The sequence below is a fragment of the Manis javanica genome, chromosome 15 (assembly GCF_040802235.1).
Source record: "Manis javanica isolate MJ-LG chromosome 15, MJ_LKY, whole genome shotgun sequence".
NCBI classification, from domain to species: Eukaryota; Metazoa; Chordata; class Mammalia; order Pholidota; family Manidae; genus Manis; species Manis javanica.
In genome coordinates this window covers 56083244-56109803 of record NC_133170.1, presented here as the reverse complement: position 1 = coordinate 56109803, position 26560 = coordinate 56083244, and the positions used below count along the sequence as shown (strand labels likewise).

General features: G+C 37.1%; 1 protein-coding gene across 31 annotated transcripts in view; it reads left to right on the top strand.

Annotated features, from left to right (window-relative positions):
- Positions 1-26560, top strand: part of CLASP2 (cytoplasmic linker associated protein 2) — a 205343-nt gene that overhangs the window by 12264 nt on the left and 166519 nt on the right. For all 31 annotated transcript variants that reach the window (XR_012125822.1, XM_073223506.1, XM_073223522.1 and 28 more), the window contains exons 3-6: positions 10713-10816; positions 12528-12619; positions 13772-13847; positions 15386-15483. Coding sequence is in view for 30 of the 31 variants with exons in the window: in XM_073223506.1 (XP_073079607.1) it covers positions 10713-10816; positions 12528-12619; positions 13772-13847; positions 15386-15483 (370 nt within the window). In the remaining variant the exon portion in view is untranslated. The remainder of the gene's footprint in view (positions 1-10712; positions 10817-12527; positions 12620-13771; positions 13848-15385; positions 15484-26560) is intronic.

Genomic DNA, 26560 nt, shown 5'->3' with positions numbered 1-26560 from the left:
TCGCAGATGTAGATGTAGCCTGGCTGTTGTACTGTATCCACTTGTCTTTCTTTTAGGAATAGTTGTATTTGTTGTATTTTCAAAAATGTATATGGTTTTGGGAGGAGATTTCCAGTGCTCTACTCACGCCGCCATCTTGGCTCCTCCCAGACCTGGTTGATTTTTTTGGTGTTTCCTGTACCTCCCTGGCTGTAGGCATTTATGTTTGTGACCCCTGCCTTGTTGGTTTAAATTTTTTTTGTGACCACACATACTGTGGAAAATTTTCAAACAAAAAAAGTACTATTTACAGTTAAATTGATCACGAACCCTGGTTTTATGATAACTGTATTCAGTAGAGGATTTCATATTTTATAAATCTTAGATAGTTTTAATCCAAAGTAGTAATACAGAGAGAGTATGAGAAGAGTCAGGATACCTGGCTATCAGTTTTGCATCTTGTACAATACTAAAATAATAAAATAAGCTAAAAACACACACACACACACACACACACCACCTTAATTACAAATAAGTGGAAGTCATTATGAGTGGGGCCTAACATTGTGTAGGTTAGTTAAACCCTGGTTTCACTATTTGCTCTTTGTGTGACTTGGGCAAGAACTTTAAGCCCTCTAGGCCCTTTCTCACAAATGGGACTACCCTACTTCATAGGATTGTTATGAGGATTAATGAGATGATTCAGTGCTTAGAACATAACAACATCAAATATTTATTAGTGCTTATCATAGTCTTCTGTCTCTCAGAAGCTATCAGAACCAAAGTTCCACAGTAGCCAATCCTGTAGATGCTGATGTATTTCTTTTTTTTTCTTTTTTTTTGGTATCATTAATCTACAGTTACATGATGAACATTATGTTTACTATACTCCCCCCATCACCAAGCCCCCCCCCCCCACATACCCCATTACAGTCACTGGCCATCAGCATAGTAAGATGCTATAGAATCACTACTTGTCTTCTCTGTGTTGTACAGCCCTCCCTGTGTCCCCCCCCCCATATTATGTTTGCTAATAGTAATGACCCCTTTTTTCCCCCCCTTATCCTTCCCTTCCCACCTATCCTCCCCAGTCCCTTTCCCTTTGGTAACTGTTAGTCTATTCTTCGGTTCTTTGAGTCTGCTGCTGTTTTGTTCCTTCAGTTTTTTTCTTTGTTCTTATACTCCACAGATGAGTGAAATCATTGATACTTGTCTTACTCCGCCTGGCTTATTTCACTGAGCATAATACCCTCTAGCTCCATCCATGTTGTTGCAAATTGTAGGATTTGTTTTATTCTTATGGCTGAATAATATTCCATTGTGTATATGTGTCACATCTTCTTTACGCATTCATCTACTGATGGACACTTAGGTTGCTTCCATTTCTTGGCTATTGTGAATAGTGCTGCGATAAACCTAGGGGTGCATCTGTCTTTTTCAAACTGGGTTGCTGCATTCTTAGGGTAAATTCCTAGGAGTGGAATTCCTGAGTCAAATGGTATTTCTATTTTGAGTATTTTGAGGAACCCCCATATGGCTTTCCACAATGGTGGAACTAATTTGCATTCCCACCAGCAGTGTAGGAGGGTTCCCCGTTCTCCACAGCATCACCAACATTTGTTGTTGTTTGTCTTTTGGATGTTGTCCCTCCTTACTGGTATGAAGTGATGTCTCATTGTGGTTTTAATTTGCATTTCTCTGATGACTAGTGATGTTGAGCATCTTTTCATGTGTCTGTTGGCCATCTGAATTTCTTCTTTGGAGAAGTGTCTGTTCAGATCCTGTGCCCCATTTTTTAATTGGGTTATATCCTTTGTTGAGATGTGTGAACTCTTTATATATTTTGGCTGTCAACCCTTTATCGGACCTGTCATTTATGAATATGTTCTCCCATACTGTAGGATGCCTTTTTGTTCTGTTGATGGTGTCCTTTGCTGTACAGAAGCTTTTCAGCTTGATATAGTCCCACTTGTTCATTTTTGCTTTTGTTCCCTTTGCCTGGGGAAATATGTTCATGAAGAAGTCGCTCATGTTTATGTCCAAGAAATTTTTGCCTATGTTTTTTTCTAAGAGTTTTGTGGTTTCATGACTTACATTCAGGTCTTTGATCCATTTCAAATTTACTTTTGTGTATGGGGTTAGACAATGATCCAGTTTCATTCTCTTACATTTAGCTGTCCAGTTTTGCCAACACCAGCTGCTGAAGAGGCTGTCATTTCCCCATTGTATGTCCATGGTTCCTTTATCGTATATTAATTGACCGTGTATGTTTGGGTTAATATCTGGACTCCCTATTCTGTTCCACTGGTCTGTGGTTCTGTTTTTGTGCCAGTACCAAATTGTCTTAATTACTGTGACTTTGTAGTAGAGATTGAAATTGATAAATGAGATCCCCCCCACTTTATTTTTCCTTCTCAGGGTTGCTTTGTCTATTCAGGGTCTCTTGTGGTTTCATGTGAATTTTAGAACTATTCTGTTCCAGTTTGTTGAAGAATGCTGTTGTTATTTTTATAGGGATTGCATTGAACCTGTAGATTGCTTTAGGCAGGATGGCCATTTTGACAATATTAATTCTTCCTAGCCAAGAGTATGGGATGAGTTTCCATTTGGTAGTGTCCTCCTTAATTTCTCTTAAGGGTGTCTTGTAGTTTTCAGGGTATAGTTCTTTCACTTCCTTGGTTAGGTTTATTCCTAGGTATTTTATTCCTTTTGATGCAATTGCGAATGCAATTGTTTTCCTGATTTCTCTTTCTGCTAGTTCATCATTAGTGTATAGGAAAGCAACACATTTCTGTGTATTAATTTTGTTTCCTGCAACTTTGCAGAATTCAGATATTAGTAGTAATAGTTTTGGAGTGGAGTCTTTAGGATTTTTTATGTACAATATCATATCAGTTTGACTTCTTCTTTACCAATCTGAATTCCTTGTATTTGTGTTGTCTAATTGCAGTGGCTAGGACCTCCAGTACCATGTTGAATAACAGTGGGGAGAGTGGGCATTCCTGTCTTGCTCCCAATCTTAGAGGAAAAGCTTTCAGCTTCTTGCTGTTAAGTATGATGTTGGCTGTGGGTTTGTCACAGATGGCCTTTATTATGTTGAGGTACTTGCCCTCTATACCCATTTTGTTGAGAGTTTTTATCATGAATGCATATTGAATTTTGTCGAATGCTTTTTCAGCGTCTATGGAGATGATCATGTGTTTTTTGTCCTTCTCTTTGTTGATGTGGTGGATGGTGTTGATGGATTTTTGAGTCTAGTCATTTTCTTCCAAAAAGAATGTAATTTTGTTTTTCCCTGAGTGTTGTTGATCATTACTACCTTAATTCTGGTTATACTGTAGACAGTGTTACTTTGTAAAATTATTTGCATCAAATTATACACATATAATTATCTGTGTCTATAAATAAACTAGAGAAAAATCCCTTCCCTTTTTAAACTAGGCCTCAGCATCCGTTGCCTCAGGGAAAGGAGGGTTATACCTGTAAAGTCAGAGGAGTTAGTTTCTTTGATTTTGAACATGCAGGATTAGATAGTGATGATGAGAATAGTGGATAACACATCATAGAGTACCTACTCAGTGCCCATAACTCTCTTGAGTAGTTTAGCTTAAATGTATTATATTAATTTTCAGTAGTCTGAGGTGAGTACTGCTGTAGACATTCATGGATTAAGGAAGTAGAAACAGATTAAACAATGTGGTCACACACCTAGCAGCACCGTTCTAAGTGGTGGTAGTAATTTAAGGGATTGTAGAAATATAATTTTGACTTTATTTTTGCCCTGTGATCTGTCTTTAGGACCTGTACCACTGAATTCTAGCCACCCACCTCCCATTCCTTCCATCCCACCCCTGCAATAGATGTGATTTCTTTCTCATCTCAAAATCTAAGAATTGACTCTAACCTGCCTTTTCTGCCTCCTTTTATGGAGTGGTGCCAAAGTCTTAGACGTACTGGAGAAAGTCTTCAATACCAGGGGCTAGGCTTTTCTTCTCGTCACATGAGTAATGTGTCGTACATACAGTGGAATGCATATCAAACGTACAATATGAAGAGTAATTAAAAAAAACGACACCTGGGGAGGAGCCAAGATGGCGTTATGAGTAGGGCAGTGGAAATCTCCTCCCAAAACCATATATATTTTTGAAAATACAACAAATACAAGTATTCCTAAAAGAGAGAGCAGAGGATATAGTACAACAACCAGGCTACATCTACATCTGTGAGAACTCAGCATCTCACGAAAGGGGTAAAATACAAGCCACGGCCTGGCAGGAACTGAGCACTTCCCCCACCCCAGCTTCCCAGCGGGAAGAAAGGAGTCAGAGCAGGGAGGGAGTGGGAGCCCAAGACTGCTAAATACCCAGCCCTAGTCATCCATACCAAAACGCAGACACACATTGCATTGTATGCTGGATATTAGAGAAATGGAAAAGTAAAATCTGCGAGCAGGTCCCCACAGCTGGCTCCCCTGGAACAAAAGAAAAGTGAGTGCATTTTGAAATTCTTAAAGGGACAGGGACCCTACAACTGAGCAGAATCATCCCGGCACACTCAGCCCAGCAGCTGGGAATCCTGGGGAACTTCAGGCACCCCAGACTCCTGGAAGGCAGCGCAGCTCTGAAGCCCCTCATGACAATAAACAGCCTGCCAGTCATTCCCCCTACGGTGTGGCCCTGCTGCGGTGGCCGAGCAGCTGGAGAGCAGCTGAGCGCCTGCTCGCAGCAGTGGAGCAGCTGGGGATCTGCTGGGCATGCACGAATGCAGTGCCGGAGAAGTTGGGGATCAGCCGTGCCCACAGCATCCACCCAGAATTTCCTCTTGGCATGCAGCCCCCCAGGCCAGACTCAGAGGCCACCACCGACGTGCAGCTTCCCTGCACAGGCAGAGAAAACTGGGGAAAGACACAAAGGGGCACCGGTCTTGCAGGAGAGCACGCCTGGCGTGCCTGCCACTCCCCGCAGGGCTCTGGGCTACCCTGATGGCAACCACGCCCATGGCAGTTTAGGGGATTAATCCAGAAGCTGCACCAGGTGTGCAGGTAACTGACACAGGCAGCGGAGAAGGGCAAGGCGACCAACATGCAGAAAAGGACTTTGTTCTCCCAGCTGACCCACACGCTACCTGCCTACAACTACCTCTATTGCCATGAAAAGGCAGAAGAATATAATCCAGTCAAGAATTACCCAGACAACCCCTGAGAGAGGGCCTGGAGAGATAGATTTAACCAATCTTCCTGAAAAAGAATCCAAAATAAAGGTCATAACCATGCTGATGGACCTGCAGAGAAATATACAAGAGCTAAAGGATCAAGTAGGGAGGGAGAATACAGAAATAAAACAATCTCTGGAAGAACTTAATAGCGGAGTGGATGAGGTGCAAGAAGCCATTAATGGAATAGAATTTAGAGAACAGGAACACAGAGAAGCTGAGGCAGAGAGAGATAAAAGGATCTCCAGGAATGAAAGAATATTGAGAGAATTGTGTGACCAATCCACATGGAACAATATTTGCATTATAGGAGTACCAGAAGAAGAAGAGAGAAAAAGGGATAGAAAGTGTATTTGAAGAAATAATTCCTGAAAACTTCCCCAAACTGGGGGAGGAAATAGTCTCTCAGACCATGGAAGCCCACAGAACTCCCAACACAAGGGACCCAAGGAGGACAACACCAAGACATATAATAATTAAAATGGCAAAGATCAAAGACAAAGACAGAGTATTAAAGGCAGCCAGAGAGAGAAAAAAGGTCACCTACAAAGGAAAACCCATCAGGCTATCATCAGACTTCTCAACAGAAACCTTACAGGCCAGAAGAGAATGGCATGATATATTTAATGCAAGGGCCTTGAACCAAGAATACTGTATCCAGCACAACTATCATTTAAATATGAAGGAGGGATTAAGCAATTCCCAGACAAACAAAAGTTGAAGGAATTTGCCTGCCACAAACCACCTCAAGAGGATATTTTAAAGGGACTGCTCTAGATGGAAGCACTCCTTAGGCTAAATAGATGTCAACAGAGAAAATAAAATCATACCAAAGAAAGCAGACCAACCAAATACTAACTAAAGGCAAAAAATAAAATCAGCTACTCAAAAAAGCAGTCAAAGGATACACAAAAGAGTACAGAATAAAACACCTAACAAATAAAGAATGGAGGAGGAGGAATAAGAAGGGAGAGAAATAAAGAATCATCAGACTATGCTTATAATAGCTTAATAAAAGAGGTAAGTTAGACAGTTAGATAGTAAAGAAGCTACCCTTGAACCTCTGATAACCACGAATCCAAAGCCTTCAGTGGCAATAAGTACATATCTTTCAATAATCACCCTAAATGTAAATGGACTGAATGCACCAATGAAAAGACACAGAGTAATAGAATGGATAAAAAAGCAAGACCCATCTGTATGCTGCTTACAAGAAACATACCTCAAACCCAAAGACATACACAGACTAAATGTGAAGGGTTGGAAAAAGATATTTCATGCAAACAATAGGGAGAAAAAAGCAGGAGTTGCAGTACTTATATTGGACAAAATAGACTTCAAAACAAAGTAATGAGATAAAGAAGGACATTACATAATGATAAAGGGTCAGTCCAACAAGAGGATATAACAATAAATATGTATGCACCTAATACAGGATCACCAACATATGTGAAACAAATACTAACAGAATTAAAGGAGGAAATATAATGCAATGCATTCATTTTAGGAGACTTCAACACACCACTCACTCCAAAGGACAGATTCACCGGACAGAAAATAAGTAGGACACAGAGGCACGGAGCAACACACTAGAATGGATGGACTTAACAGACATCTACAGAACTCTACACCCAAAAGCAGCAGGATACACATTCTTCTCAAGTATATATTGAACATTTTCCAGAATAGACCACATACTAGACCACAAAAAGAGCCTCATTAAATTCAAAAAGATTGAAATTCTACCAACCAACTTCTCAGACCACAAAGGCATAAAACTAGAAAGTAATTGTACAAAGAAAACAAAAAGGCTCACAAACGCATGGAGGCTTAACAACATGGTCCTGAGTTATCCTGGATCAATGACCAAATTAAAACAGATCAAGGAATATATGGAGACAAATGAGAACAACAGCACAGTGCTCCAACTTCTGTGGGACGCAGCGAAGGCAGTTCTGAGAAGAAAGTATATAGCAATCCAGGCCAACTTAAAGAAGGAAGAACAATCCCAAATGAATAGTCTAAAGTCACAATTATTGAAACTGGAAAAAGAAGAACAAATGAGGCCCAAAGTCAGCAGAAGGAGGGACAGAATAAAGATCAGAGAAGAAATAAATAAGATTGAGAAGAATAAAACAATAGAAAAAAATCAATGAAACCGAGCTGGTTCTTTGAGAAAATAAACAAAATAGATAAGCCCTTAGCCAGACTTATTACGAGAAAAAGAGAAGCAACACACATCAACAGAATCAGAAACGAGAAAGTAAAAATCACGAGGGACCCCACAGAAGTACAAAGAATTATTAGAGAATACTGTGAAAACCTATATGCTAACAAGCTGGAAAACCTAGAAGAAATGGACAACTTCCTAGAAAAATACAACCTTCCAAGACTGACCAAGGAAGAAACAGAAAATCTGAACAGATCAATTACCCACAACAAAATTCAATAGGTAATCAAAAAACTACCCAAGAACAAAACCCCTTGGCCAGATGGATTCACTGCTGAATTTTATCAGACATATAGAGAAGACATAATACCCATTCTCCTTAAAGTTTTCCATAAAATAGAAGAGGAGGGAATACTCCCAAACTCATTCTGTGAAGCCAGCATCACTCTCATACCAAACCAGGCAAAGAAACCACAAAAAAAGAAAATTACAGACCAATATCCCTGATGAACGTAGATGCAAAAATACTCAACAAAATATTAGCAAACCGAATTCAAATATACATCAAGAGGATCATACACCATGATCAAGTGGGATTCATCTTAGGGATGCAAGGATGGTACATTTGAAAATCCATCAACATCATCCACCACATCAACAAAAAGAAGGATAAAAACCACATGATCATTTCCATAGATGCTGAAAAAGCATTTGACAAAATTCAACATGCATTCATGGTAAAAACTCTCAACAAAATGGGTATAGAGGGCAAGTACCTCAACATAATAAAGGCCATCTGTGACAAACCCACAGCCATCATCGTACTTAACAGTGAAAAGCTGAAAGCTTTTCCTCTAAGATTGGGAGCAAGACAGGGATGCCCACTCTCCCCACTGTTATTCCTAGTACTGGAGGTCCTAGCCACAGCAATCAGACAACACAAAGAAATACAAGGCATCCAGAGTGGTAAAGAAGTCAAACTGTCACTATTTGCAGATGATATGATATTGTACATAAACAACCATAAAGACTCCACTCCAAAACTACTAGAACTAATATCTGAATTCTGCAAAGTTTCATGATGCAAATTAATACACAGAAATCTGTTGCTTTCCTATACACTAATGATGAACTAGCAGAAAGAGAAATCAGGAAAACCATTCCATTCACAATAGCATCAAAAAGAATAAAATACCTAGGAATAAACCTAACCAAGGAAATGAAAGACCTGTACCCTGAAAACTACAAGACACTCTTAAGAGAAATTAAAGAGGACACTACCAAATGGAAACTCATCCCATACTCTTGGCTAGGAAAAATTAATATTGTCAAAATGGCCATCGTGCCTAAAGCAATCTACAGATTCAATGCAATGCCCATCAAAATACCAACAGCATTCTTCAACAAGGTAGATAAAATTGTCCTAAAATTCATATAGAACCACAAGAGACCCCGAATAGCCAAAGCAATCCTGAGATGGAAGAATAAAGTAGGGGGATCTTGCTTCCCAAGTTTAAGCTCTACTAAAAAGCCACAGTAATCAAGACAATTTGTACTGGCACAAGAACAGAGCCACAAACCAGTGGAACAAAATAGTGAGTCCAGATATTAACCCAAACATATATGGTCAATTAATATATGATAAAGGAACCATGGACATACAATGGGGAAATGACAGCCTCTTCAACAGCTGCTGATGGCAAAACTGGACAGCTACATGTAAGAAAGTGAAACTGGATCATTGTCTAACTGCATACACAAAAGTTAATTCGAAATGGATCAGAGACTTGAATGTAAGTCATGAAACCATAAAACTCTTAGAAAAAAACAGGCAAAAATTTCTTGGACATAAATGTGAGCAACTTATTCATGAACATATCTCCCTGGGCAAGGAAACCAAAAGCAAAAATGAACAAGTGGGACTGCATCAAACTGAAAAGCTTCTGTACAGCAAAGGACATCACCAATAGAACAAAAAGGCATCCTAGAGTATGGGAGAATATATTCATAAATGACAGATCCAATGACATCCAAAATATATAAAGAGCTTACATACTTCAACAAACAAGAAGCAAACAATCCAATTAAAAAATGGTCAGAGGCGCTGAACAGACAGTTCTTCATAGAAGAAATTCAGATGGCCAACAGATACATGAAAAGATGCTCCACATCACTAGTCATCAGAGAAATGCAAATTCAAACCACCATGAGATATCACCTCACACCAGTAAGGATTGCCACCATCCAAAATACAAACAACAACAAATGTTGGCGAGGATGCGGAGAAAGGGGAACCCTCCTACACTATCGCTGCACTATTCACAATAGCCAAGAAATGGAAGCAACCTAAGTGTCCATCAGTAGGTGAATGGATAAGGAAAATGTGGTACATATACACAATGCACTATTATTCAGCCATAAGAAGAAAACAAATCCTGCCACTTGCAACAACATGGATGGAGCTAGAGGGTATTATGCTCAGTGAAATAAGCCAGGCGGAGTAAGACAAGTACCAAATGATTTCACTCATCTGTTGAGTATAAGAACAGAGGAAAAACTGAAGGAGCAAAACACCAGAAGACTCCCAGAACCCAAGAATGGACTAACAGTTACCAAAGGAAAAGGGACTGGGGAGGACGGGTGAGAAGGGAAGGATAAGGGGGGAGAAAAAAGAAAGGGGCCATTGTTATTAGCATGTATAATGTGGGTCGGGGCCACAGGGAGGGCTGTACAACACAGAGAAGATGAGCAGTGATCCCACAACATCTTACTATGCTGATGGACAATGATTGCAATGGAAATGTGGGGGGTAACTTTGTGATGGGGTTTGTCTAGTCAACATAATGTTCATCATGTGATTGTAGAGTAGTGATACAAATAAAACCAAGACCTGCCTGTGCACAGGTCTAGAAACTAAAACTCTGCAAGTTCCCTAGATGCTCTGTTGTCTACGTATCCTGGTGACACCTCTCCCTTGTTCAGAGGTAACTGGTGTCATGATCTTTGGGATAATCATTCCCTTCCTGGTCTGTAGAGCAGCTTTACTGTATATATATATATATATATATATATATATATATATATATATATATATATATATATATATATGAATAAGATTAAGTTTTGCCTGTTTTTTGAACATTATTATTTTAAGTGATGTCATACTGTATGTATTCTTTTGGAACTTGCTTCTCAGTTATTTTCAGTTGGACTCATGAATAAACAACTTAAAACAATTTGCTTACCTCATAACTTCACTTATGGAAACAGTTGCTGTTGGTAATTTTTAAAATACAGCTCATGATGAAAATGAGTTGTATGTATTTACTCTTTTCTCCTTCTCTTTCTCTAGTTATTGTAGCTTTAATAGACAGAATGGGAGACACCAAAGACAAGGTTCGAGATGAAGCTCAGAATCTGATACTGAAGTGTATGGATCAAGTAGCACCACCTATGGTAGGCCTACAGTTTCAAATTGAAATTTTGCTCACTAATGATGAAATACCAGTAAAGATGGATGATAATCACAGCAAGTCAGTGAAGCTTCAGGGGACATGAAAGTTGAAATTTTAAAGAATGAATTGTTGGGAATTTTTTAAAGAAGTTGAAAATTTTAAATGACAATATTTAACTTTTTGGTTTTTTGCTTTTCTTTTTCTTATTTTTTTCTCCTTAATGCTTTTTAAAAAAGCTAACTTAGAGATTTTTAATGATTTGATGATATACTGACTATATTATTTTTTTTCTGAGTTTCAGTGAGAAAGCTTATTTTGAGAACTACTGAATATTATATTAATTTTTGCAACTCTTACAGAGACAAAAAAATTTTAGCAAGTGGTTACTAGTTATATAAGGTATATATTCTATAACAGCGATCTGTATGTTATGAATAAGTAGAAAAACGAATTGCCCTTATTGAGGTGTTTTGAAAGGAGAGCAAAAACAAATTAACATATAAACAAAGATGTAGAGTAGCTAATGTTGAGTAGAAAATCTGAATTTACAGTACACACAATGTAAATGTTATTTAAAATTCAGTTTGAAAAATATTATAGTACATGTGTTTTACAAAACTTCTAAAGAGTATTGATTGAATTGTAAAACTAAACTGTTTTCCCAGATATTTTATACCTTAAAACTAAGTCCTTGTTAATAGTTTGGGTGGGTGTCCTAAACACTTAGTTCACATTTTACCTTGTTTTTGATGTGCTATTATTACGGATGGTACTATAGGGTGTGTTCTTGTACCTGTATCTTTGGACATTAAAGTAAGTATTTGTGTAAAATAGAGTTCCAGAGATGGTGTTGCTAAGTTAGGTTATTCACATTTAAGTTCTTTTTTTAAACTTCCAAGTTACCTTCCAGAAAGTTTGGCAGACAGAGAAATATTAGTAGGGCTGAATACAGCATCCAGAAAGAATTAGAATCCAGGAAGGGGGGGGTGGCGGGTGTGTGTGTGTGTGTGTACACGCGTGTGTGTGTATGTGTATTTATACATGTGAATTTACTAAATGGTAAGGAAATTGTTTCTGAATATGGAGAAGGAATTTATTGGGACAATTGGCAATGTGTTTGGAAGAATAAATTTGGATTCCTTCTTTTACCAAAGCTATCTTAATTGTTTTGGATTTATATAGGTTTATTTTTGCTTTTTCTAAAAGAAAATTACACAGTAGGTAGCACTCAAATGACTTGTCCAAATATGTTTCTGTATTTGGATCCAGTGTTAAAAGGTGAAAAGCTTGAATTATAAAATATTGAGAAAGAGTGTTTTATGTGACAGTCTGTAGTAGTTGCTAGGCAACACTGGACTTTTAAGTGCTTACTGGACTACTGGGCTTGTTTTGGTAGCATTGTTGTTCATGGTTTCTAAAGCTTAGAAGAAATAATGTGTCCTTGGAAATTCTAAGCTTTTTAGGCATAGTTTTTCTGAAAATAATTGAAATGTAAAGTGAAAGATATAAAATAAAAATTAAATGTGATGAAGGTATTTAAAAATGGGTAGGAGCAATATCTGTGCAAATTTTTGGCTTAGAAAAATTTGTAGAGAAGTGAACAGTCTACTGGGTAAATTCAGTTACCGATTAAGATTGGTGGTACGTTTGGAAATATTAAAAGATGAGAGAAATTTAACTTTTGTACACATGTTTACTTTTCCTTCAAACAGTACATCTGGGAACATTTGGCTTCTGGTTTTAAGCACAAGAATTTTCGATCTCGAGAAGGCCTGTGTCTCTGTCTTATTGAAACCTTAAACATGTAAGTTTTATGATCACTGAAAATAGGCACCTTATGTTTTTCATTTTTCTGAAACAATATCTACTTCACAAAGCTCAAGGAAAGCTATGGAAATAACAAATTTTGAATAGTTATTTATTGATCTCTGGTGCAAGAGTATTTTGTTTGAAAATTTTTATCTTCTAATTTTTGTGTGTATGTTGTTGTCTTTCATGTTAACTTAAAACTATTCATCAGTGATAAGAGTTTCTCTTTTTTCTTTGCTATGTTGATACCTAAAATAAATGATCATATAACATATTGATATAACTTAAGATCTACTTCTGTTCTAGATCCAGTTTGAAATTGTTTTTAACTCACTGGTATTTCAGATACTATAGCCATTTCCTCCACAGAGGCTTTGTAGAGCAGTGTGGGTGGTTACCAAAATCATAGACTGAAGAAGACTGTCCTGGGTAACTAAACAGTGGGTTTGGTAGCATTATGCAAAGCTGACAGCATAGGTGCCACAGAGCTCAGAGCTCCAGTCTGAAGAAATTGCAAACCAGAACTTTTGTTCCCTTTCTGGATTATTTTTTTAAGTACTGTGCAACAAAATAGGTAATATATAGTAGTTTTCAACTTTTCCTATAGTGTTATTTCCTGTTCTCTAACCATACCTTCATTTATTTTCTTCTATTCCTCTATGGTCCTTTCTGCCATCTAGAGCTTGTAAGTGCATTCAGTCTGCACAACTTTCATGGTTTTTGACTCTCCTGTCATTTGCTTTCAACCCATGACCTCATCAAAATATTAGTAAGCATAAAAATTTTATTGGATTGCAAATTTACTTGAGCCTAAGTATAAAAAAAGAACTGTTTTAAAGTAAAAGCTCAAGTTTTCTTGAGTGATTGATAAGTTGCTAGGTTTAAGAGTGCCATTGGTTGAACATTTTGCTCTGTCGGATCATGTGTTGACGGTTTTCATTGTCCGTCATGATTATTCAACTTTGTGTATTTCACATTGTTTAGAGTTAGTTTTTGCTTGTGTCTCATATCCTTCATGTTTTAATGATGTGTGCCCATGCTCTCCACCATATTTGTCTTACTGATACAGACAAGAAGGAAGTATATCTTGTTCACTGTTTGATTAAAACCAAATTTTCTCTTTTTTTTCTTTTCAAATTATATTTAGTTTTGGGGCTCAGCCACTAGTCCTCAGCAAGTTGGTACCATATTTGTGTGTCCTATTTGGAGATTCCAACAATCAGGTAAAATTCTACTTACACTCAAACATTGACTAATTTTTTGGCTACCCCTTCCTTTCTAGTGCTCTTATTCCACTTTAAAAACAGAAGAAGAGAGACGGTGGAGGGGAGATAGTGAAATCAAGATTTCACTTCATTTTTTCTTTTAAAACCCACCAAAGTTAGTTTTTAAGAACACATTTTATTCACATATGTTGCTTAAGTTTGTCAACCATATGGCTAGTATTAAAGGTAGATGGGACTTACAGGATAGTTCTTGAGTTTGAAAGATTGAGTAACAAAGAATCTGGATTCCCTCCTGTAGTCCTCCTATATGCCAATTGTGAGGACAGGTTGTCAGTTTCCTTTCTTCCTGAGTGTGGTTACAGAACAACTTTTTTGCAACAGTCATGCCCTGTTTAAGAGAGGGAATTTGTGGAGTGGCATATCACTTGTTAGAAATTTCTCTGCCTGAGCTGCATACAGGGCTGTGTTCTGGATCTCATTCCTCCTTGTGGCGTTGTAACCTTTTTGGCATAGCTGGGGCATTTGGAATAACCCTGGATAGGGTTTTCCCTGCTTTTAGGCCCTAGCTCCTCCTCTGGAGGTACTGTAGAGAGTTCTGCTCTCTTTTCACTTGCTGTGACAATGAGCAGTGCAAGGGAACTAGAGCTACCTTCCAAATTCCTCTTTAGGCTACATTTTGTTTTCTTTTAATTGTGGCAAAATATACACAATAAAACATTCACCATTCCAATCATTTTAAGTGTATAGTTCATTGGCCATAAGTACAGTCACACCATTGTGCAACCATCACCACCTCAATCTCCAGAACTTTGTCTTCCCAAACTGAAGCTCTCTGCCTGTTAAGCAGTAATTCCCTCATTCCCACAACTCGCAAGCTCCTGGCAACCACATTTTATTTCTCTCAGTGAGTTTGACTACTCATAATAATAGAACCATGCAATATTTGTCCTTTTGTTTTTGTCGTGTTTCACTTAGCATAATGTCTTTAAGTTCACCAGTGTTGGAAGATGTGCCAGAATTTTCTTCCTTTCATTTTTAAGTCTGAATAGTATTCCATGTGTGTATATAACACTTTTTGTTTATCCATTCCTCCCTGGATTTACATTTGGGTTGTTTCCACCTTTTGGCTATTGTGAATAATTATGCTATGAACATTGGTGTAGAAATACCTTTTTGAGTTCAGGCCATATCTTTGAAAGGCAATTTTATTCCAGGAAAATATATTAGCCACGATAGTAATTTGTATGCATACAATTATTGGCAGTTCTTTGCACAATCTTATTGCAAATAGAAGTTTTTAAAAAGCCACATCAGTTACTTTTATTTACATGTTTCTTAGATTTCTGTGAAACCTGTTATAGGTTTTCTCAGCAGTTTCTATTATTTGTTAATGACCTGCCATAATCTCTTAGGGGTTTGGAGGTATTAAAACCAACTTGGTGCTTTAAGTTGAACTGCTAATGTAATGTTGCCTTGAGGTGAAGTATTTCATTGTATCTCAGTAAGTTTTTTTATAGTTGTGAATTCTTTGGCAGGTGAGAGATGCTGCAATATTGGCTGTAGTGGAGATTTATAGACATGTGGGAGAGAAAGTGAGGGTGGACCTTTATAAGAGAGGAATTCCCCCTGCTAGGTAAGTCTTGATAAATTTGTTTCTTTTTTTGCCACTGGTTTTAGAAGTTTTAATTTCGTATGTTTATTTTAAATAGGTTCAATTTTCTGAAATGTCTTGAAATTCAGAAGATATAAAAGGATATATAGGCTATCACTGTTTAAAAAGTTCTTAAGATTCTGTAATTCTTCTGGATATTGTTTCATTATATACTCATGTATTATTCATTATTTACTATGTAATTAATTACCATTTTCACATAATTATCTTTCGTACAAGGCAGTAATAATTACTTGAAAGGTACTTGAACAAGGATTTAGTGAAAATATTGACCCGTTCTTTAGTAAATATTTTTTAATACCTACTGTTGAAAGGTACTATATAAGATATTGGATAACAGAAAGCTATATAAAAATTAGTCATGACTCTTAAAACCCAGTCAAATAAAAAGAAAATCAAGAACATTTTTTTCCAAGGTACTTTTTTCATTAACTTCTCAGAGTTTGTATTTTTATTAAAGGTATTATTCCAATTAAATTTTTTTTTGTAATGAAATTTTAAGGGGGACCTGAAAGGATTTTTTTCTTAACTATTTATTATGGAAAATTTCAAACATATTCTAAAGTAGATATAATGGTATAATAAACTTTCATGTATGCATTACCTAGCTTCAACAATTAACAAATCATGGCCAGTTTTATATGTCACACCCTTACCTACTTACTCTTGCCCTGTATTATTTTGAAGCAAATTCAAGTCATCATAACATTTCATCTGTAATTATCAATATATTTCTAAAGAAAAAAACATTTCTTTCAACCCAACCACAATACCATCATCATGACCCCTTAAATTTTTTTGCAGATAATTCTGTAATGTCAAATATCCAGTCAAGGTTCAAATTTCCAGTTGTTTCATAAATGTCATAAGTGTGTGTGTACGGTTTGTTTTAGTACCCAAATGAAGTCCAATAATTAGTTGATGTGTTTTATAAGTCATCTAAATCTTCATGTACCCCAACACTTTTTTTCCTTGTGTTTTATTTATTGAGTAAGCTGCGTGGTTTATCCTGTAAAGTTTCCCATATTCTGGATGTAGCTAATTCTTTTCCTGTTATGTGGTTTGACATGTTCTCCCATCTTTATCTTGTGAATTGGTAGTTGAATCTAGAGACCTGATCAGATTTTTGGCAATGGGTGTCATAAGTGAGACAACTTCATTGTTTTATTATTGTCTCATCATATCTTGCTGGGTTGTTTTCCAGTACCAATTATTTTTAATAATGTCTGATAAATACACATTTTTTTAACTTATTCATTGATTTGTTGTCTACTTCCAGGGCTAATAAGAATTTCATTTGAGTAAATTCTACGTCATTTTATGTGGATGAAAGAAATTGCGTTAATGTATATTTATGTGTGTGTATATGTATGTATATATGTTATATATTTTAAGATTTACATTCAAATTACTTTTTATTAAGGTATTTAAAATTTTTATTCAAGTTATGACATCCCAACAGGAGAGAGCATTAATCATAGGTATGTAGCTCTGAAAGTTACCATAAAATAAATAACATCTACCGCACAGGTCCTTCAAAGTACAAATTACAACATTCCAGAAGCCTCCCAAATCCTTTTTAATCCTCGCCTTTTCTCTCCTTCTCAGGAGTAACCACAATCCTGACTTCTGTCACCATCATTAATTTTGCCTATTTTTGAATTTTATATGAATGGAATCCTTTAGTGTGGACTCTTTTATGTCTGGCTTCTTTCAGTTAACTTTCTTTTAAAGTTAACTTCAGTTAATTATATTTTTCAGATTCATTTCAGTTGTTAGATCCAGCTACAGTTACTCATTTTCATTAACACATTGTTTACCATTTTATGAAGAGACTGCGCTTTATGAATTCATACTTGAATTGATGGACTTTTGAGTTGTTTTCAATTTATAGTTTTTTGGATAGTGCTATTAAAAACATTTTTGTGCATGTCTTTTGGTATATACATATCTTCATTCTCTTGGAATGTATCTGGAGTAGAATTGCTGGGTCATAGGATCTTTGCCTTGAGCTGCTGTTAACAAGCAGTTTTCCAGACTGGTTGTACCCATTTATTATATTCTCCATAGTACTGTTTGCAGTTCTCATTTTCCTATATTTTCACCAATATTTGGCATTGTTAGTCTTTACTAATTTTAGGTTTCTGGTGCATATGTTGTCATTATGGCTGTGATTGGCATTTTTCTGATTAATGATAAAGAAGAACACCCTTTCATATATTTATCAGCCATTTTGATATGTTCTCTTCAAGTGTTTTTTCAGGTCTCTTGTCCATTAAAAAGAATTGGGTGGTCTGTCATTTTAAAAAATAGATTAGTATGACTTTTTTTTTATTAAGTTATGATTGATATACACTCTTATGAAGGTTTCACATGAAAAAACAATGTGCTTACTACATTTACCCATATTATCAAGTCCCCACCAATACCCCAATGCAGTCACTGCCCATCAGTGCAGCAAGATGCCACAGATTCACTATTTGCTTCCTCAGTGCTACACTGTCTTCCCCATGATCCCCCACACCTTATGTACTAAACATAATACCCCTCAATCCCCTTCTCCCTCCCTCCCCACCCACCCTCCCACACCCCTCCCCTTTGGTAAACGCCTTCATTCTTGCAGTCTCTGAGTCTGTTGCTATTTCATTCCTTCAGTTTTGCTTCATTGTTATACTCCACAAATGAGGGAAATCATATGGTTTTTGTCTTTCTCCGCCTGGCTTATTTCACTGAGCATAATGTCCTCCAGCTCCATCCATGTTGTTGCAAATGGTAGGATCTGTTTCTTTCTTATAGCTGAATAGTGTTCCATTGTGTATATATACCACATCTTCTTTATCCATTCATCTACAGATGGACACTTAGGTTGCTTCCATATCTTGGCTATTGTAAAAAGTGCTGCGATAAACATAGGGATGCATATGTCTTTTTGAATCTGAGAAGTTATATTCTTTGGGTAAATTCCAAGGAGTGGGATTCCAGGGTCAAATGGTATTTTTATTTTTAGTTTTTTGAGGAACCTCCATATTGCTTTCCACAATGGTTGAACTAGCTTACATTCCCACCAGCAGTGTAGGAGGGTTCCCCGTTCTCCACAACCTCGCCAACATTTGTTGTTGTTTGTCTTTTGGATGTTGTCCCTCCTTACTGGTATGAAGTGATGTCTCATTGTGGTTTTAATTTGCTTTTTGCTGGTGACTAGTGATGTTGAGCATCTTTTCATGTGTCTGTTGGCCATCTGTATTTCTTCTTTGGAGAACTGTCTCTTCATATCCTCTGCCCATTTGTTAATTGGGTTATTTGCTTTTTGGGTCTTGAGGCGTGTAAGTTCTTTATATATTTTGGATGTTAACCCCTTGTCAGAATTGTCATTTACAAATATATTCTCCCATACTGAAGGATGCCTTTTTGTTTTGTTGATGATGTCCTTTGCCGTGCAGAAACTTTTTAGTTTGATGTTGTTCCCTTGCTCGAGGAGATGGGTTCAGTGAGAAGTTGCTCATGCTATATTCAGGAGATGTTTGCCTATGTTGCCTTCTAAGAGTTTTATGGGTTCATGACTACATTCAGGTCTTTGATCCATTTCAAGTTTACTTTTGTGTATGGGGTTAAACAATAATCCAGTTCCATTGTCTTGGGTGTAGCTGTCCAATTTTCCCAACACCAGCTGTTGAAGAGGCTGTCATTTCCGCATTGTATGTCCATGGTTCCTTTATCATATATTAATTGACCATATATGGTTGGGTTTATATCAGGGCTCTCTAGTCTGTTCCATTCATTGGTCTATGGGTCTGTTCTTGTACCAGTACCAAATTGTCTTGATTACTGTGGCTTTGTAGTAGAGCTTGAAGTTGGGGAGCATAATTCCCCCTGCTTTATTCTTCCTTCTCAGGATTGCTTTGGCTATTCAAAGTCATTTGTGGTTCCATATGAATTTTAGGACAATTTTCTTTAGCTTGTTGAATAATGCTGTTGGTATTTTGATAGGAATTGCATTGAATCTATAGATTGCTTTAGGCAGGATGGCCATTTTGACAATATTAATTCTTCCTAGCCAAGAGCATGGGATGAGTTTCCATTTATTGGAATCTTTTTAAATTTCTCTTAAGAGTGTCTTGTAGTTTTCAGAGTATAGGTCTTTCACTTCCTTGGTTAGGTTTATTCCTGGCTATTTATTCTTTTTGATGCAATTGTAAATGCAATTGTTTTCCTGATTTCTCTCTCTGCTAGTTCATTGTTAGTGTATAAGAATGCCTCAGATTTCTGTGTATTAATTTTGTATCCTGCAACTTTGCTGAATTCAGATATTAGATCTAGTAGTTTTGGAGTGGATTCTTTAGGGTTTTTTATGTACAATATCATGTCATCTGCAAAGAGGGACAGTTTATCTTCTTCCTTGCCAATCTGGATGCCTTTTATTTCTTTGTGTTGTCTGATTGCCCTGGCTAGGACCTCCAGTACTATGTTGAATAGAAGTGGGGAAAGTGGGCATCCTTGTCTTGTTCCCGATCTTAAAGGAAAAGCTTTCAGCTTCTCGTCGATAACTATGATGTTGGCTGTGGGTTTGTCATAGATGACCTTTATTATGTTGAGGTACTTGCCCTCTATACGTATTTTGTTGACAGTTTTTATCATGAATGGATGTTGAATTCTGTCAAATGCTTTTTCAGCATCTATGGAGATGATCATGTGGTTTTTATCCTTTTTGTTGATGTGGTGGATGATGTTGATGGATTTTCAAATGTTATACCACCCTTGAATCCCTGGAATTAATCCTACTTGATCATGAAGGATGATCTTTTTGGTGTATTTTTGAATTTGGTTTGCAAATATTTTGTTGAGTATCTTTGCATCTATGTTCATCAGGGATATTGGTCTGTAATTTTCTTTTTTTTGTGGTGTCTTTGCCTAGTTTTGGTATTAGAGTGATGTTGGCCTCATAGAATGAGTTTGGAAGTATTCCCTCTTCTTCCTGTTTTTGGAAAACTTTAAGGAGAATGGGTATTAGGTTTTCACTAAATGTTTGATTTAAAAAAACTACCTAAGAACAAAAGTCCTGGACCAGAAGCCATCTGGTCCAAGACTTTTGTTCTTATGTAGGTTTTTCATTACCAGTTCAATTTCGTTGCTGGTAATTGGTCTGTTCAGATTTTGTTTCTTCCTTAGTCAGCCTTGGAAGGTTGTATTTTTCTAGAAAATTGTCCATTTCTTCTAGGTTATCCAGTTTGTTAGCATATAATTTTTCATAGTATTCTCTAAATATTTCTTTGTATTCTTTGGTGTCCATAGTGATTTTTCCTTTCTAATTTCTGATTCTGTTTATGTGTGTGGACTCTCTTTTTTTCTTGATAAGTCTGGCTAGGAGTTTATTATTTTGCTTATTTTTCATTGCTTCTTTCTTTCATTGATTCTTTCTATTGTTTTGTTCTTAATTTTATTTATTTCTTCTCTGATCTTTATTATGTCCCTCCTTATACTGACTTTGGGCTTCATTTCTTCTTATTTTTCTAGTTTCATTAATTGTGAATGTAGACTGCTTATATGGGATTGTTCTTCTTTACTGAGGTAGGCCTGTATTGCAATATACTTTCCTCTTAGCACTGCCTTGGCTGCATCCCACAGATTTTGCGGTGTTGAATTATTGTTGTCACTTGTTTCCATATATTGCTTGATCTCTGTTTTTATTTGGTCATTGATCCATTGGTTATTTAGAAGGATGTTGTGAAGCCTCCATGCCTTTGTGGGATTTTTCATTTTCTTTGTGTAATTTATTTCTAGTTTCATACCTTTGTGGTCTGAGAAACTGGTTGGTACAATTTTAATCTTTTTGCATTTAGTGAGACTCTTTTTGTGGCCTACTATATGACCTATTCCTGAAAATGTTCCATGTGTACCTGAGAAGTGTATTCTCCTGCTTTTGGGTGTAGAGTTCTGTAAATGTCTGTTAGGTCTATGTGTTCTAATGTGTTGTTCAGTGCTTCTGTGTCCTTACTTATTTTCTGTCTGGTTGATCTGTCCTTCAGAGTGAGTGGAGTGTTGAAGTCTCCTAGAATAAATGCACTGCATTCTATTTCCCCTTTTAATTTAGTTAGTATTTGTTTCACATATGTAGGTGCTCCTGTGTTGGAAGCACAGATATTTATAATGGTTATATCTTCTTGTTGGATTGACCCCCTTTTCCTTATGTAATGTCCTTCTTTCTCTCTTTTGACTTTCTTTGTTTTGAAGTCTATTTTGTCTAATGTAAGTACTGCAACTCCTGCTTTTTTCTATTAGTTTCATGAAATATCTTCTTCCATCCCTTTGTTTTTAGTCTGTGTAAGTCTTTGCATTTAAAGTGAGTCTCTTGTAGGCAGCATACAGATGGGTCTTGCTTTTTTATCTATTCTATTACTCTGTGTTTTTTGATTGGTGCATTCAGTCCATTTACATTTAGGATGATTATCGATAAGTATGTACTTATTGCCATTGCAGACTTTAGTTTCGTGATTACCAAAGGTTCAAGGTTAACTTCCTTACTATCTAAGTCTAACTTAACTCACTTAATATGCTATTACAAACACAACGTAAGGTTTCTTTTCTTTTTTTCCTCCTTTTTCTTCCTTCTCCATTCTTTATATAGTAGGTATCATATTCTGTACTCTGTCTATCCCTTGATTGACTTTGGGGATATTTAATTTAATTTTGCATTTGCTTAGTGATTAGCTGTTCTACTTCCTTTACTGTGGTTTTATTACCTCTGGTGACAGCTATTAAACCTTAGGAACACTTCCATCTATAGCAGTCCCTCCAAAATAGACTGTAGAGATGGTTTGTGGAAGGTAAATTCTCTTAGCTTTTGCTTATCTGGAAATTGTTTAATCAGTCCTTCAAATTGAAATGATAATCTTGCTGGATAAAGTAGTCTTGGTTCCAGGCCCTTCTGCTTCATTGCATTAAATACATCCTGCCACTCCTTTGTGGCCTGTAAGGTTTCTGCTGAGAAGTCTGATGTTAGCCTTATGGGCCTTCCTTTGTATGTGATCTTATTTCTCTCTCTGGCTGCTTTTAATAGTCTGTCCTTTTCCTTGATCTTTGCCATTTTAATTACTAGATGTCTTGGTGTTGTCCTCCTTGGGTCCCTTGTGTTGGGAGACCTGTGGACTCTGTGGCATGAGAGACTATTTCCTCCCGCAGTTTGGGGAAGTTTTCAGCAATTACCTCCTCAGAGACACTTTCTATCCCTTTCTCTCTTCTTCTTCTTCTTGTACCCCTATAATGGGAATATTGTTCCATTTGGATTGGTCACAGTTCTCTCAATATTCTTTCATTCTTAGAGATCCTTTTTACTCCCTGTGCCTCAGCTTCTTTGTATTCCTCTTCTCTAGTTTCTATTTCACTTATCGTCTCCACTGTATCTAATCTGCTCTTTTTACCCTCCATTGTGCTCTTCAAAGATTGGATCTCTGACTGCAATTCATTCCTGAGTTCTTGAATATCTTTCCATACCTCCATTAGCATGTTAATGATTTTTATTTTGAACTCCCTTTCAGGAAGAGTCATGAGGTCCATGTCATGTTTCTCAGTAGTTATATTAATGTTACTCTGAACCAGGTTCCTTTGGTGTTTCATATTTGTATATGGCGCCCTCTAGTGTCCAGAAGCTCTACTCTCTGGAGCTGCTCAGCCCCTGAAGCAATGTTGGCGGTCACAGGGGAGTGGTATCGGTGCATGGGGGGAGGAAAGAGCTGTTTCCTGCTTCCCCGCCTCTATGCCTGTCTCCACTGCCTGAAGCTGTGGGCTGAGCACACAGGTATAAGCCTCTATGCTTTGTGTTTGTAGTTGGTCTAGACAGATCTTCCCTCTGGCTGGCCAAATGCCAGGGGTAGGGTTTGCCGGTTTGCCAGCCAGGTGGGTCTGGCCGGGAGAAAGGTGCAGTAGGCTGCCTATCACGGAAGGGGTCCATGGAGCTGTGAAGCCAGCCAGGGAGCTGGAGCACCTGGAAATTGTGAAAGCTCCCTACCTGCTGGGCAGAGTGCACCCGGACAATTTTGTCTACCTGTCCTTTCTCCTGAGCAGTAAGCTCTGTGAAATCCTTGCCCCTTTAGCAGCCCTCTTGCTAAGGGTTTCCTTGTTAGGAAGTCTCTCAGACTGCCCTCCTGTCTTTTGTCCCAGAGCAACCGGATGTGGATCCCTGCTTTCCATAAGCAACTGGAATCTCAGTCTCTCGAGGAATTCTGCCTGTCTTAGCTTTCCAATCCCCTAATCACAAGAGTATCATGCAAACACCATGAAATGTAGGTTTGTGCTCCCAGAGCAGATCTCTGGAGTTAGGTATTCAGCAGTCCCAGGCCTCCACTCCCTCACCACTCTGTTTGTCTTCCTCCATCCGGTGAGCTGGGGTTGGGGAAGGGCTTGCGTCCCGCCGGGCCACAGCTTTGGTACATTTTCCTGTTCTGTGAGGTCTGGTCTTTTCTCCAGGTATATGCAGTCTGGCACTGCCCTCTTCCCTGTTGCTCTCTCAGGATGAGTTGTATTAATTATATTTTTGTATTATATGCAGTTTTAGGAGGAAGCCTCTGTATCAGCTCTCATGCCGCCATCTTTAATCCAATCTGATTAGTAGGACTTTTGAAAATATATTCTATATACCAGCCCACTGTTAGCCATATATATGTATGTATTTCTTGTATCATATTCTGTATGCCAGCCCACTGTTAGCTATATGTATTTCAGATATCTTCTCCCATCCTGTGACTTGCCTTTTTGTTTTTTTGAAGATGTGTTTTAATGTGTATAAGTTCTTAATTTTAATGCAGTTCCTGTCATTTCCTTTATGATTAGACATTTCTGTATCCAGTTTAAGAAATCTTTGCTTGCCCTATTGTCATGAAGACAGTTTCTGTGTAATTGGCTTGAAGTTTATTCACATTTAGATTTCTCACCAACATGGGATTTATTTTGTAAATGGTATGAGGTAGGGATTCAGATATATATATTTTTCCGTATGGATACCACTTACTGAAAAATCTTTCTTCAGTTTTCCTTTTGTTATAAGTTAAGTTATCTACATATATGTTTAGGATTTTTGCCTTTATGCCAAAAGTAAGATTGGCCTCTAATACTTATTTCTTTTTAAGTTATGTTTTATAAGTAATTTTATTTGTTAGAGGAAATGCCTTATTTTATTTCCCCCATCAGAATCAACCTTATAGAGGGTTAATCATATGTGGATAGCTTATACTTAAATGTCCTTACTGAAATAAGCCAATGACTCATTAATAGTTTCTCCCTCCTCTAAGTGGCTACCACTTGGCAGTTGAGAACTTGGAGATCCAGAGCAGTGATGGCTGGTTGGTGAGAATCTGAAAGCTTCCTAAGTCCCCATCCAAAGTTCTTTCCTCTGGGCTGTGCTTGGGTCCTTCTTTATGATGCGTCTCTAGCAAGAAATAGAGTGGGAAGGACTCTGACAGGTACAGGGTGTGTGGTTAGCTTGGCTTTTTCAAGTGTGCAGTGTTTTTTACCCTTTCAGCATACGACCTCGTGTATTCTGAATCTTGAAATACTGGACCCATTTATGTTAAAGACTAATAATTTTTATAAGGTAAAATGTTAATGAATTTTGGTTTTACCTGTTTATTCAGATGATTGTTCTACTGTTTGCCTCTGTACACTGGTATTTACTCTCAAGGGTAGTTATCTTTATACTGAATACTGCACTTATTTGAAGACAATATTGTTTTATCAGAGTGCTCATATTCTAACTTTAGTTTTCAGAATGGATATTTTGCTTCTCAGATGGTTTCAAATTTCCTGTTTTATGCAGCCTTCTAAGGTTAAAGTTCTGTTTTTGCCCACCCTTATATTTATATTAGAAACATTTTTCCTTGTTAAAACAACATAGTATAATTCATAAAGCCGTTGAATCATATAGTTTAAAAATAATTTTAAAAAAATTTTGTCAGCTCTTCTTAAAAAGATAAGCTCTGATTTCAGCCATAAGAAGAAAACAAATCCTACCATTTGCAACACCATGGATGGAGCTAGAAGGTATAATGCTCAGTGAAATAAGCCAGGTGGAAAAAGACAAGTATCAAATGATTTCACTCATCTGTGGAGTATAAGAACAAAGAAAAATACTGAAGGAACAAAACAGTAGCAGACTCACAGAACTGAAGAATGGACTAACAGTTACCAAAGGGAAAGGGACTGGGGAGGATGGGTGGGAAGGGAGGGATAAGGGGAAAAAAAGGGTCATTACGATTAGCACACATAATGTAGCAGGGGAGCATGGGGAAGGCTGTACAACACAGAGAAGACAAGTAGTGATTCTACAGCATCTTACTTCGCTGATGGACAGTGACTGTAATGGGGTATGTGGGAGGGACTTGATGATGGGGAGAGTCTAGTAAACATAATATTGCTCATGTAATTGTTGATTAATGATACCAAAAAAGAAAAAAAAAAGATAACCTCTGACAGTGTGATACTGGCATTACACTAGATGTACAGATTGATGGAAAAGAACTGAGTTCACAAATAAATCTTTCCATTTATGGCATTGATTTTCATCAAAAGTTCCAACACAAATGGGGAAGAAGAATCTTCTCAACAAATTATGCTGCAAAAGGATTTCCACATGTAATAGAATGCAGTTGGAGTTCTTTTTCATACCACACTGCAAATTAACTAAAAAAGTACCATAAAACTAAATGTAAGAGCTAAAATGATAACACTTTTAGAAAATGTGAGGCAATGGTTTCTTATATGTGATACCAAAACATAAGCAACCAAAGAAAAAATAAGTTGTTCTTCACCAAAATTAAAAACTTACACTTCAAGGGACACCATCAAGAAACTGAAAACAAAACCCATAAAATGAGAAAAATTTTTACAAATTATTTATTTCATGAAAGACTCAGGTCCTGAGTAGATATAAAGAACTCTTACAGCTCAACAGTAAAAGGACAGTTGGCCCAAATTAAAAACCATGCAAAGGATTTTAATAGACATTTTTTTCAAAGAGGTTGTTATACATGGCAAATAAACATGTAAAAAG